Source organism: Tachypleus tridentatus, chromosome 10, assembly GCF_004210375.1.
Source record: "Tachypleus tridentatus isolate NWPU-2018 chromosome 10, ASM421037v1, whole genome shotgun sequence".
Classification (NCBI taxonomy): domain Eukaryota; kingdom Metazoa; phylum Arthropoda; class Merostomata; order Xiphosura; family Limulidae; genus Tachypleus; species Tachypleus tridentatus.
In genome coordinates this window covers 160,800,431-160,814,394 of record NC_134834.1, presented here as the reverse complement: position 1 = coordinate 160,814,394, position 13,964 = coordinate 160,800,431, and the positions used below count along the sequence as shown (strand labels likewise).

The 13,964-nt window shown below is 34.4% G+C and overlaps 1 protein-coding gene and 1 long non-coding RNA gene across 13 annotated transcripts in view; one reads left to right on the top strand and one right to left on the bottom strand.

Annotated features, from left to right (window-relative positions):
- The window catches only part of LOC143230780 (uncharacterized), a 62,204-nt gene that overhangs the window by 30,533 nt on the left and 17,707 nt on the right, over window positions 1-13,964 (bottom strand). For 9 of the 12 annotated variants that reach the window (XM_076464906.1, XM_076464907.1, XM_076464909.1 and 6 more), the window contains 2 exons: window positions 8,160-8,224; window positions 6,174-6,205 (listed from right to left, as the gene is read on the bottom strand). In XM_076464906.1, the coding sequence (XP_076321021.1) occupies window positions 6,174-6,205; window positions 8,160-8,224 (97 nt within the window). Of the gene's footprint in view, window positions 1-5,033; window positions 5,544-6,173; window positions 6,206-8,159; window positions 8,225-12,801; window positions 13,196-13,241; window positions 13,819-13,964 lie in introns of those variants that run through there. The other 3 variants (XM_076464912.1, XM_076464913.1, XM_076464918.1) reach the window with 3 other exon arrangements.
- On the top strand, window positions 8,233-10,186 carry LOC143230782 (uncharacterized). The gene is made up of 2 exons (XR_013016628.1): window positions 8,233-9,502; window positions 9,696-10,186. It is a non-coding gene; the product is annotated as an uncharacterized LOC143230782 (long non-coding RNA).

Here is a 13,964-nt window from a genome sequence, read left to right as displayed (position 1 = left end):
ACGGATGGCTACGGCCTCCAAGGGTGTGTTGAGTGACAAAGACAGGGTGGGCACATGCTGATCAACCAATAGTGCCACCCCTCCATGTACTTGTCCATCACACAGCCTGTCATTTCTGTACAGAGAAAACTGCCGAATGGTGACTGTATCAGCAGGTTTTAGAAATGTTTCTTGTAAGAAAAGACATACAGGATGGTAGGAAGCAATCAGTGTTTTGATATCATCCAGATTAGAACGTAAACCTTGACAGTTCCATTGTATCAAGGTGGCCATTTTGAATGATGAGAATGCAAAGTGGCTGGAGAACCCTTCTGTTTACGACCACGTCTTTTTTCCTTACTGTCCTTATTTGGAGGAGGTCTATCAACCTCCATGGATCCTGCCCTGGGTCGATGGGGCAGGTCTTTGTTGTTGGAAGGGGATTCCAGTGACTGAGAACGCGAACAAATTATTGTTTTGCATCGTGGAGTTGGAGAAAAAGATGTATCAGAAGAAATGCCTGTATTTGAAACCGAAGGATGTGGATCTTGAGGTTTGTTGGAATGTATGGGAGGAACAGGCATGGGTGTAGAAGTCGATTCATCAACCTTTTAATCATAGAGGTCAAAAGGCTTTTCATTTCTTTTGAAAACAATTCTCTTGGAGGTACAGAGAGATCTGTCTGCACTCCCACTGTAGTTGTGGAACAAAGTGCAGCAGCATATGTCCAAGATGGAGTGGCGGACAGCAATTTCCGAGTCTCAGGAAAACTAATGTTATGGGTCGTTTTCAAATGCAGCACCTCTTTTTTCCTCCAACCATTTTGGGCATGAATGAAAGTAGTAAGGGTGGGAACCATTGCAGTTGACACAATGTGGGTCCGTGTAGCACTCAGAGGCATTGTGGTCCTTGCCACCACAACGAGCACATATCAGGGAACCACGACAGGACGTCTTTGAGTGGCCGACCCTCTGACACTAGAAACATCAAAGAGGGTTTGGAATGTACGGCCGTACCCTGCAAATTAGATAACCTGCCTTGATGGTGGCAGTGCATATGGTGATGTAAATGTCAAAATGAGGATATTTGTCGGCAGTGTAACTCTGTCTTTGCAAGTGGAGATGTGCCTCACTGCAGAAACTCCTTGAGTGGAGAGACCAGTGAGAATCTCTGACTCGGGGATGTTCTTCAAGTCCCTCTCAACAATAACTCCTTGTGAGGAATTCAAGGTAGCATGAGGGATAACCTCAATAGGTACATCCCCAATTGCCTTTGAATTCAAGAGGAGTTCACTGTGTTGGGATGTGGATGTTTCAACCAATATGTCTCCAGATCGAAGCTTCCTTACTGACTTTGGAGAGCCAGCAAGTCCCTCTTGTCCCTTCTGAATAAAAAAGGGGGACATTTGCTCTAAAGGTTTTTCTGAATGTAATATAAGAAAATGGGGTACAGGTGTTACAGATGTTGAAGATTGCTGCTCAGAGTCTTCAAAACGTGGTCGTTTACCTATTGACTGTTTTTCACTATTTTATTTAAATTTTTTATTGGAGGATCCATAGGAAAAAGGAAAATTTCAGTACCCACTAACCCCACCCGCCATGGAGCCCTACAAGGGGATGCACTACAATGTCATGTAAGGACAGAGCATCAACGCCAGGGTTTCATGAGCACTATACCCAAACACCAGCATCAGACACAATGTCCACAACACCCGTTGAGAACTTCCAACACTGGTACTTGGTTGACTGTAGCCCAAGTGGACCAGCCGATTGACCCAAGGGGGGCCACCCAAAGGCTGCCAGTCTACAGGTATTCAAGGCCAAAGTGGTGTGTTAGGGTTGGACCCCTCAACCAACAGGATCCTCTCCTCCCCTTCACGGGTCACCACCCACAGCAAACACATGGGTGGATGTTTAGATCCCAGAAGAAGGAAACTGAAAGAACAGAACCTTCCCTGGGAGGTCCCCTCACCACATACAAGAATCCATACCGAGGGGTCAGGTTAAGAAAGAATGTAACCATTGATGGGCACATGTCTGAAGGACGAGAGTATAAAAGTGTGTGGGATTGTAGGGGGCGTTGCAGGTGGATGTTAGGTTATTAATTTGTATAGCTATAACGGTGTTCCTTTATATTGGTTTCATTTCAGTTTTAGTTGCTGTGTAAATAGGGCTTCTTTGATTTTGCATTTGTTTATGTTTGTTTCCCTAATTAATATCTGGGTGTTCATCATGGTTGTATTGTGTTTATGTGATTTGCAGTGTTCGAAAACATGTGAAGCCGTTTTTGTGTGTTCTTTGAACTAGTTTCTAATTTTTTTATTGTTTCTCCAATATGGAAGTTGTGGCAGTTGTTGCATTGTATTTTATAAATTATGTTGGTGTTGTGTTTGTCAGTGTAGTTTGTACATAGTATGGACTTTAGTTTTTTATCAATAAAAGTGGTAATACCCATACCAGCTGTTCTGAGATATACTGACAGTCTGTTTGCAACAATAAGAAGTGCAGTGATGGCATAGATCTTCACACTGAAAAGTGTGACACTCATGACAGCCCTGGTGAAATCCAATTTTCTGTGGGAAAGAATTGGAAGGTGTCAAACCCACACAGACTTGGAATTACCAGTTCATTAAAATATTATGGATAAAAGTGAGTAAATGGCCATGCAACCCATGTGAGTAGAGATCTCACAAAATGCCATACTTCCACATAGTATCATAAGCCTTCTTAAGATCAAAGAATACAGAAACAAGATGTTGCTTGTGAAAGGCTTCTCTGATTGACATTTCAATTTGAATCAGGTGGTCCTACAGTGGAGTGCTGTCGTTGAAACCCACACTGCATGGGTGAGAGGAGGTTGTTTTATTTTAGTAACCAAACAAAATGAGCATTAAACATCCTCTCCAAGATCTTACACAGACAGTTCATCAATGTAAATGGACTATAATTTGAAGGAATCTTGGGACTCTTCCCAGGCTTCATAAAAAGGAGGACAGTAGCCCAGCACCAAGCATTACAAAAGTATTCTCTTGCCAGATCCTGTTGAAAACAACCAGAAGAAAGCAAGAGAGGCAGAAGAGGGATGTCACAGCATCTCCTAGGGAATATCATCAAGTCCAACTTATGTACTGCCAGACCAATAAAGAGCAAGTTTGAGTTCCACCAATGTAAAGGGGTGACAGTTATAGAGACAATAAGCTCAAAATGAAAGAGGTGATTAATCTGCCCAAGTCTTGATGGCTAAGAAGGTGGGAGATGAAGCAGAAGTGCTAGATGCATGAGAAAACTTTCGCCAAGAGTATCAGCAATGCTCATCAGCAGCTTTATGGTCAAGTATCTTAGGCCTGCTTTTGAGCATTCTGTTATTTGGCAGGCAGGCAGGACTCCACCAAGGACAAGGATACTGTGGAAAATGTGTTGAAGTTTTGGGAATAGAATGAGCAGCTGCTTGGACAATACAGTCAGTTATTGCCCTCTATCAATGGCTTATAGATAATAGCAGGATCAATTTCTGAGAGAGAGCAGTGAAAGAGGGTCAGTTGGCCTGGTTAACCTTTAACAGAGGCATGGAAGTCAGGTGGCATCGACCATTGTAAGTCTCCTTCAAAATGACAGGGAAATGACCACTAACCCACAAGTCACTGTCAACCCTCCAAGAAAAGTGAGAGGAGAGTGAAAGGGAGCAGATAGAGAGATCAGTAGCAGTAAAAGGCTGACCAGGTGTATGAAAATATATATACTAACCAGTATTAAAGAGAAAAAGTTTGTGATCTGAGAGCATACCCTCTATAGAATGACCTCTCCCATCAATATCAGCACCACCCCAAAGGGGATTATGTCTATTAAAGACCATCAGGATTAAAAATGGAGATGGCAACTGTTCATAAGAGCATAAAGGTCTGATTGATCACAGGTCTCTCCAAGAAACAGATAAAGAGAACAAACAGTGATGTTACAACCCATGAATGGCTATGGTCTCCAAGGGCATATTGAGTGGCAAAGGCAGGGTGGGCACATGCCGATCCAACAACTGTGCCACCCCTCCATGTACTCGTCCATCAGACAACTGTCATTTCACAACAACTTCTGCAGTGACATATGATAAACACACACACACATATATATTTATTAATAAAACAAATTAATAACATGCAAACATCCAAAATCAGAAATAATGTAACAGATATAATAGGGTTACAAATTAAATCTTGGTACAGTGGCAGAAAGTGAATAAACACTATGTATGTATTTATATATTGCACAGTAATAATCTGAACCTGTTCCCGTTGATAGAGAAGAAAACTAGATCTGCCAATAAGAAAAAAAATATCTTAAAATCACAAAATGCTGAGGATATTTTAAATAACACACTTTCCAGATTTTAACTATTAAACCAAATTATTTAAGTACAATGAACAACATCCATTTTATGACAGTTTTCATCATGTTTCAGGGAATGCAAGGTAAAACACTTACATAGAATTAAATAAATAAAACACAAGGTTGAGTTCAGGAACTACATACCTACTTATAAAGGCATAAAATAGACAGATGGATTGACTGACAAAATTAAGACATTGTATTATGCAATTAGAATCTACTCTCTGCTTTGAAGGAAATCAAATAAATTATTATATGCAGTGGGAATCAATGGGAAAAGGTAACCAATATATACAATTTATAATATTTCTAACCTCAGTGATCTTTTTACAAAGATTTCACCGATTAAAATTCATATCTCATTCTTTGTGTGTGTTACAACTTCAAACAATATACAAAATCATGAAAATCACTATACGAGTCTTTAAATATTATCTTTAAAATATACATTTACAACAAATATATTCTAAGGCAAATTACTTCGTTATTTATACATTATGTACACCCAATATTTCCTGTTAAAAATAATGGTTTAGGTTTGTACAATATATGGTACATATAAACAGATACTTTTATACAAACTGAAGATCTAGATAGTTGATACAAAGGCTATACAAAAACATATCCCTATACACTAATACTATGATGTGGGTGCAAGCTGACTATTGCACCTACCCAGTTGACTGTCAAATCCACATCAGGCTCTACTAGTTTAAATAATTAGGTGCTGCATTAGCCAGCATTTGTTGGCCTTTGAGCATTTGTTGTTGTATTGGCCTGAAAGTTACATGTATCTGATAGTCCCCATTCCACAACAAGATGTGGACATTTATGCAACCAATGGTCATTAAAACTACACTGGAAAAAACCTGCATAGATATAAAAATCAGTTGTTTAAGAACATTTGTATTAAACAGTGAACTTTTGTTTGTGCAGTCATTAAGCTAGACTAACACAAAACAAAATTTTAAAAAAATCACAGAATAACAAAACATCTGGTTACTCAAGGAATGTAATCAATTAATGTTTTTCACAAGCATGAGAATTCCACCAGGATCATCAGCAAATGTGTGATGATAGTCTGCTCTTTTGTTGTTATTATTTCTTTAAAGCTGAAAAATTATTCTGGTAGTCTACTTGTGAAACATTATAGCCAACAGCATGAACAGATGGTGGTTTTTGAACATATGTGATTCAATATATAGAGTATATATGTATACTCAAACTTATTGAGCTAACAACTTCAGTAGCAAATGAAAATTAATCTAAAACTATGTAAAATATGAATAATTTTATTACTAAAACTACATGACCATGTCAAAACATACTCTTGTTTGTGATATCTCTAAAATGATGATAATAAAAAACCACAATAAAACTTTGTGTTTCAGGATATTTTACACTAAATTTCAATATACAAAACTTCCAATACTAATTTTAATTAGTCTCAGAGGCAGCTGCTGGTTTTGTTAAAGTTTCTTGATATTACTAGAAATTCATCAAGACTAAAACTAACCTTTCCTTTTGCAGTTTTATTTAATACCAAAAACTAAAGACTAATGTTTTTACATAAAAATATTTTTGAAATGGTCATTCTCTATAAAAATTGGAAACTTGTTTTTAAAAGTGTTTAATATACTTTCTTATTTTCTCTTCTATGTAATTACAGTTTTATATTTTATTACAGGTGATAATGGTAATAGAGATTTTTGTTAACAGTAATTTCTAGCCAACACAACTGAAAACTCACAAACTAGGTATTACAACACAATGTATCAGGATTTAATAGGCAAATTGTTACATTTATTAACTTACCTTGATGTAAAAGCATTTTCAACATTGAAAAACTGGAAAAGAAAAAAAGAATTCAGACATCAGTGTTGTCTAATGAAGTATTTAATACAGAACATGATGCAAATGTTATAAAAGTCTACATTCTTACACACCTGCTAACTTCACAAGATCTTAAAGTTTGGGATAAAATGATGAAAATATATTTTACATAATACTGGGCTCTATCTTCTACTTTAATTTTATACTTAAATTTCATGTTTCATAATATTATCCAACCCCTGAAAAAAAACAAAAACACTATAAATCATGAGTTAACAGTCATTGCATCCAATGATATACATTTATACGAATTTATGTCATATATCCAAGAACCAGTTCTGGTATAATAGACTGAAAGTCAGTCACTATCTTCATATAATATTTAATATGCAAGGATTACACTCAGTCTAAACAGGTTTCAGATGAAATTACTGAGCTGAAAATCAGTCATTAACTACAGTGTTTTGTTTCCTGTAGTGGATATAATATTATATATTTATTTTAATATCTATGTCTGTTTCAGTTTAATATATATTTAGAAATGCATTCAAATTATTAAATGTGTATTGCAAAAGTCCTGCCCATTCTTTAAATTTGTAGAAGATTTTTGATCACACAAGAATCAACAACATACAATGTGTGCGTGTAAAATACCAATATTGTTGCCTTATCTAAAATTTCTAGAGAATTTGCTCTCAGCTCAGAAAAAGTAATCAACACAATGTGGAGAAACAGTTTAATAAAAATATTGCCTTGATATAGTCAGTATGTTATAAACCTCAGAAGCTACAATTGTCATAAGCTCTTATTAATCAGAAAACTAAAGATATTTGACCAGGAACACTCATCAATTTTGAAGATTACCAACATTTTAACTTCAGTGAATTAACTTTGAGCATTAGAATTTCTATGAGGATATCACATACTGTCATCAGCAAAAACTTACATGTGCTCAGCAAAACAGCTAGGTAGCTAGCTGTCAAGAAAAGTGTACCTGTGTATCAACAAAACATTAATTTGCTCTCAGTGAACCGTTGTAAAAGATTCAGTTCCCCACCAGACATACAACTCAGTATTGTTTGCAAGTTTGTAAAACTTGTGTATATAAATTATTATTTGTAATAACCATTATTATACATTGTATTGTTGTTTGTATATTAAAATATATGTTTGTTAAGAAAGAAAATTGTTTGTATCAATCTTGTTGGCAAATATCATAAATATGATATTGACATTCAGTGAACGTTTATATTCAAATTCTCAGCTAGTTGAAATCACAATCTGCAACGTACATAAACAATAAATCAAAGGCTTGTCTGAGACAAATTATAATATGCAACAGTCTGTATGTCTGTGTCAAAAAAACTTCTAACTTCCTAACTTTTGAACATCATGAAACTTATGGATTCTGATGCACAAGTAAAAAAAGATTCTAAAATCACTTTGCTTTATTAATCTTTCCCATGTTTACAAGTTTAACAGTCATTTAATATTTTTTTCCTTTTACTGCTGCCTTTGTCAATCTCTGATCACAATAACTTTTTAATGGATCTTACTTATGGCCCATGTCTTGAGGACATTTAAAATTACATGTTATATAATATATTGAAAACAGTTACATTAATATTAAAAAGCTAGTCACTATGAATGAATATCTATAGTTTTATGGCAGTGTTTAACAGATGCGCATAGTAAATAACAAACACACACACACTTTCCTGTTATCATCCCTATGAACACAAAGTAAATGCTGTGCATGGCACAAAAATCTCTATTAGTCTTAAAGTGTTTAACACACAAATTTTCAATAACATTAATAATTAATTTTTGACCTGTTCAAACTGAAAGTTAGTCACATTTTACACAAACAATTTAACATTTTAGAAAATGGCCATAATTGTACATGATTTTAGTTAAAAATCTCCTGTAAAAAGTATAAATTTCTGTTTAGTACATAAAATTTATTACCTCATACATAGAGAGAGGAATGTCATCACCTAAATGTCTGAACACACCATCTGTATGAACGAATGCTGAAAAACAAAAATGTCAATATTTAGAGAAATGACCTAATTTGGACACCAATAAAACTTCTAGACATTACTTACTGCACTACATATTACTAGCATCTTCAAGGATTAAAAAAAACAAATCACTAAAAAATATGTATGCCACTTTGAGCAAAATAAACTTTTTACATATATAACCAACTATACAAAGTGTCATGACTTTACTTATCTAACAACATAAAATTACTTCATACAGACCACTGAAGGGCATTCAAACCACATGCTTTGTATACTTTGATATTAAACTCATTTATAATGAGCCCATTCTTTTAGACGAGTTGCAGTTACGTCACACAATCACGTGATATAAACTTATGCCACCATGACGGTAGGCTAGATGCCACATCAGTGCATTTCAGTTAGCTGGTCAGCAGTCCGTTTCTCATAACAGTTCTAAATTATTTTGATCATGGTGACTACATGTGTAGCTGTTGGTTGTCAGAACAGACAGGACCGATAACCAGAAAAGAGCTTTCACCATTTTCTGATGGATCCTGAGTGTAGATCTTGATGGATCGCTGCAGTAAAGCAAGAAGGTTGGCAGTCCACCAGCCCGAGTCGTGTCTGCAGCAACCATTTCATTCTGAATAAGTAACCACTATTTCTGCAGGAGATAATAAATATATAGTTTAGATTACAAATATAGGAGGGCTCTGAAACCAGAAACAAAATACAATCGTTCTATAGTTGTGTTGAGGCTGTACAAATATAATATTATATTCTTTTACTTTTATAATGAGGGGAAGGGGGCTGCATAAACAGTCATAAACAAAATAGTTCGTGACAGGTCACAAAAAAACGAATATAAAATTCTCTCTCTATATTATTCTTTAGCTTAACATGCATCACGACTGTGTATTGTATAAAATTTACTTTTCATTTAAAAGAACAATACATAAACAACTCAGTTACTCTTGCCTCTTGGATTACAGTCTTCTTGTTTAATCAATAACAGTTAATGATTCACTTTTATTTAAATAAAAAAATTCAGGCTGCAAGTTGTTTACGAATATTATTATATACTGGTACTTGTGTATTTGTCAACTTGTATATGTGAAAACAGCTAATTGTCACAAAATTATGCAATATGTTTATTTTTGTATTACAGGTCAGAATGATGACCCCCTTTCCCCAGACTACATTCCTTCACAGTTCTGATATGTGTCTTCTCCACAGAAGAAAAAGTCAAAAGTCACTCTGGAAACATCAACAGAAGATCAGCCTCCAAAAAGTGAAGATGTGGTGGGTTTTTAATTTTTAAACTTCTGTTAAAACCATAAAAAATGTTTATTTCAGTAACCTATGATGTGTTTGATTTTTGAGTATTTTTTCATATAAGTATGTCCTTTGTAACTTTCAGTTTAGGTTTCTGATAATCATTTAATAAACATGAATATATATAAATCAATCACAAGTAGTTTTCATTTTGTTTCAGTGGTGTTCCAGAGTGAAACCGACCAGTTTCTGCTGTCCATGTCAGCTTCTGCTCCTGCTAAGTACTGTGTGGAAGCTGCTTATGAACAGGAAGATGGATCTCAAATTCCAGACATAGCCAGAGAGATCTCCGTACAGACTTATCTTAGTATGACTGACATTGAAGCTTTACAGACAGAGTGTCAACAATTGAGAACTGAAAATATTGCTCTCTGTGAAAAACTTGACAGTATTTGATTTGATCAAAAATCTTTAGCAAAAGATGGCAAAAAGGTAAATGTTCTCACAAGTCTGAACTTATATGAAACTCTGATGTGTTTGTATAATCTCCTGAGTATTAAGGCCAATGGAATTTCTGAATGTGTTTCAACAAATACTGATAACACTGTTAAGACTGAGATTTGACATGAATATGCAATACTTAGGTTTTCCGTAAGGTGTGCATTCTTCAACAATATCCAGGTTGTTTCAGACAGTTACAGATGTGATGTATGCTCGTTTAGTTCCAGCAACCATTTTCTTACCAGATCGTGATCTTCTTCATAAAACTATCCCCACCTGTTTCCAGAGAACATTTCCAAAGTGTGCGTGTATCATTGATTGTTTTGAAATTTGTATTGAGAGACCCTCTGATTTTAAAGTAAGAGCTCAGACATATTCCAATTACAAGTCACATAATACAGCAAAATATTTGATTGGTATTTCACCACAATGAGTAATAATTTTTATATCCAGAGGCTATGGAGGCGAACAAGTGACAAATTCGTAACAGAAGATTCTGGGTTTCTTAACAACATCCATCCAGGTGACACAATATTGGCCAACAAAGGGTTTAATCTAAAAGATACATTTGGCTACTATGGTGCTAAATTGGAAATTCCAACATTTACAAAAGGTAAAAAGCAACTGTATGCTGTGAATATTGAAACAACCAGATAAATAGCATCAGTTAGAATCCACGTAGAATGTATCATAGATGTTACCTGACTAAAATACACAATGTTGGAATCAATTATTTCAATTGCTGCTGTACATAGTGTTGATGTTGACAACATAAATAATTTTGATAAAATTGTGCATGTTTCCTGTGCTTTGGCAAATATGTGTCCTTCTGTTATCCCGAAAGATTAGTAAATTGTTTTATGTTCAAGTAATATGTTGTACCTTCACTAGTTATGTTTGTGCCAAGTAAATGTTTGGAGGTATTTGACTTTTATTTTTTCAAGTGAAAAGGAAAACTGTAAACCCGTATACACAAATAAAAATAAATATTACAATATGTCATATGTATTTATTTATGCTCACAAAAGTAAAATTGTCATACCCAGCCAGGTCACAAAAGATTACAATTTCCACATTTATCACTTAATATTTAAATATTCAACAAGAGCAGTCTATGTAGTAAACTGAAATACCATACAATGGTAATTAACATAACAGGAAACACAAAACATTTCAAATTGATTTTATCAATATAATGATCCTGATGATTATGACTCAAGCCTTTTGCATTGCATAATCAGATAAACATATAGGTCCATTCATATTGAAGATTTATCTGATATGACTAATGACAACATTTACACCACGCAGTCGCAGTTCACAATGTATACATCCATACATATGGTCAACTGCGCTGCCTGGTGATGTTGCCTACCAATATGGCGTCAGCATTGAAATCACGTGATCAGTGGCATCACATGCAAAACCTCTATAAGCTACATTGAATGTTCATGTACAAAATATATGTACAGTTCTTACAAAGTATAAAACATATTAAATTATTTAATTCACAGATAAATTCATCAGTATTATTTAAATGTTCACTTAGATATCCATTTCCTTACACTATTCACACACAAAGAGAGTAAAAAGGTATACATGTCAAAATGTCTGGTTTGGGTTGAGAAAATTTTTTATGTAGAGGAGCAAACAACATTTCGACCTTCTTTGGTCATCATCAGATCATAAAATTTTAATGCATTAACTTTTACTGAAAATGAGAGAATACACTCAGTTTTACTTTCAAAGTAATCAGTAAATTTTTTTTTAAAATGTCACATTTATCATAGATCAAAGCTTACTGACACCTTGTTGGTTATTCAAGACCAACTATGTTTGTAAAGAATCAGAAACTGTGAGACTGCTGTCTACCAGATTTTCAAAACAAAAATAAAAGCAAGAAATGAATCTTCTTTAAAGTCAATAAAACTAATCCTGAACAGTGTACCTATGAACTCTATTAATAATTTACATTTACTTCAACAAATGAATGTTACAAATCTTTGAAATCACATAAATCATTTAACTAATGATAAGTATTAAACCATTCTAGAGACCAAAGAATACAAGTTTCATTTGTTTATTATAAAACGTTTTGTCCTGCAATTTACCAGAGTCAGTATTTTGCAAGTTATATACATAAAATGTGCATAGAAGATCCTATGTTGTTTACCTATTTACATTACTGTTTATTCACAGTGGGCAAAAAATTGATATAGCAGCTATAAAAAGAAATAATAAAAACAAATATAGACTAGCCTAAATCCTCAAGTTTGCTCTACAGCATTTTCTCAAAAAAGCTGATAACATTTACAGCCCTGTTGTGACATGTATTAAAACACAATAACAGGACAAAGATGGTATATATAGAAAGGACAGTAAACTAAAAAACTAGGTAAGAATAATTTTCAAAGTCTGTTGCTTCATTTTCCTTATTGTCACAATATATTCAGGTAAAAACACTGCATCAATTTAAGTGAATTTTAATATGTTGGTGTAACCTTACAGCTTCCAGTACAGTGACCATATTTTCATGAGCACTCTGCTCCACATTTTTCCTACTAAACACTCAAGTATAATTATACTGTCCATTGGTCATTAATGTTCTAACTGCATAGTATGCTATGAAAATGCTTTTAAAATACTCAGTCTCACAGACATACATACACACAAATAGTTTTCTCAACAACAACCAGTCTTTCACACAGTCAAATAGTTTATGAACAACAATCAATCTCCCAGATGTAACCAAGAATCAAGCAATTTTTCAGAAAGAACTAGTCTCTTAATAATAACCAAGAAATCTTTCAGAAAAAAATATTTACCATCTGTGGTCTTCACAGCATAATCAATTATCAAAAAGCAATCATTCATAAACAAAACTCTCAGCAGCAAGCATGCTTCTAGTAGTAATTAGCCAGTATTTTTTCTGTTTACCTTGAAATATTGATTTAAAAAAAAAATTATTGAATTTCTTTTGTCCCAAGATTTTTTTTGACTGAGTTTAAATAAAGGTTATGAAAATTAATGTTTTGATATGCTGCTCATTGTCCCAAAATGAATTTCTAATTATAAAAAGTGTAAAAAATAAAACATGTTCAACTTGTTTTTAAAAAGTGTTGCCAAAATTTTATAACCAAATTTCATTAAGCATAAAAAAAAAATGTTATTCTCAACAATATTAATTTAAATTAAATTAATTGCTTCATAGACAGGCAGATAAGATACGCCCTTAAAAAACAATATTGATAACCTTGAGACTGACCCCCAAGGTATACTATCTTCTGTAAAATAGGATGTAGGTTTAACAAATCTACATTCATTAGTGTTCACCAAAAACTGGGGGATGTTCTTTCCTTCAAATTGTTCCACATGCAAGGCACGTCCATAATATCCTACTGCCAAAAAATGAAGAATGGTTCTCTTACCATACAGTTTTCAGAGTTATAATAATAAAAACCAAGTAAGCGGCCCCTGAATACGTTCACCATGTAGATAAGAATAGTGTAGTTATTCTAGTTCCTAAAACACGCACAAAAAAAGCTAGTTTACGTTTTAGGTATATCACAAATTATATGTATTGGACGTCAATACCATCCTCTTGTGGCCTGGAATGGCCAAGTGATTAAGCTGCTCAACTCGTAATCGGAGAATGGCGAATTTGAGTCCCCTCACACCAAACATGCTCGCCCCTTTCAGCCGTAACATTATAATGTTACAGTTAATACCACTATTTGTTGGTAAAAGAATAATCCACAAGCTGGCGGTGGGTGGTGATGACTAGATGTCTTCCCTCTTGTCTTACACTGCTAAATAGAGACGACTAGCGCAGATAGACCTCAAGTAGCGCAAAACAAATCAAATCTGAAGTAAATATTACCCATGTTCAACCACGTGTATGGACAGTGTATTTAGAAGACGGAGATATCACGCTGATGTCAATCGTTACACAGATTGAAACGGTCCCCACCTAACGATTTCAGAAATT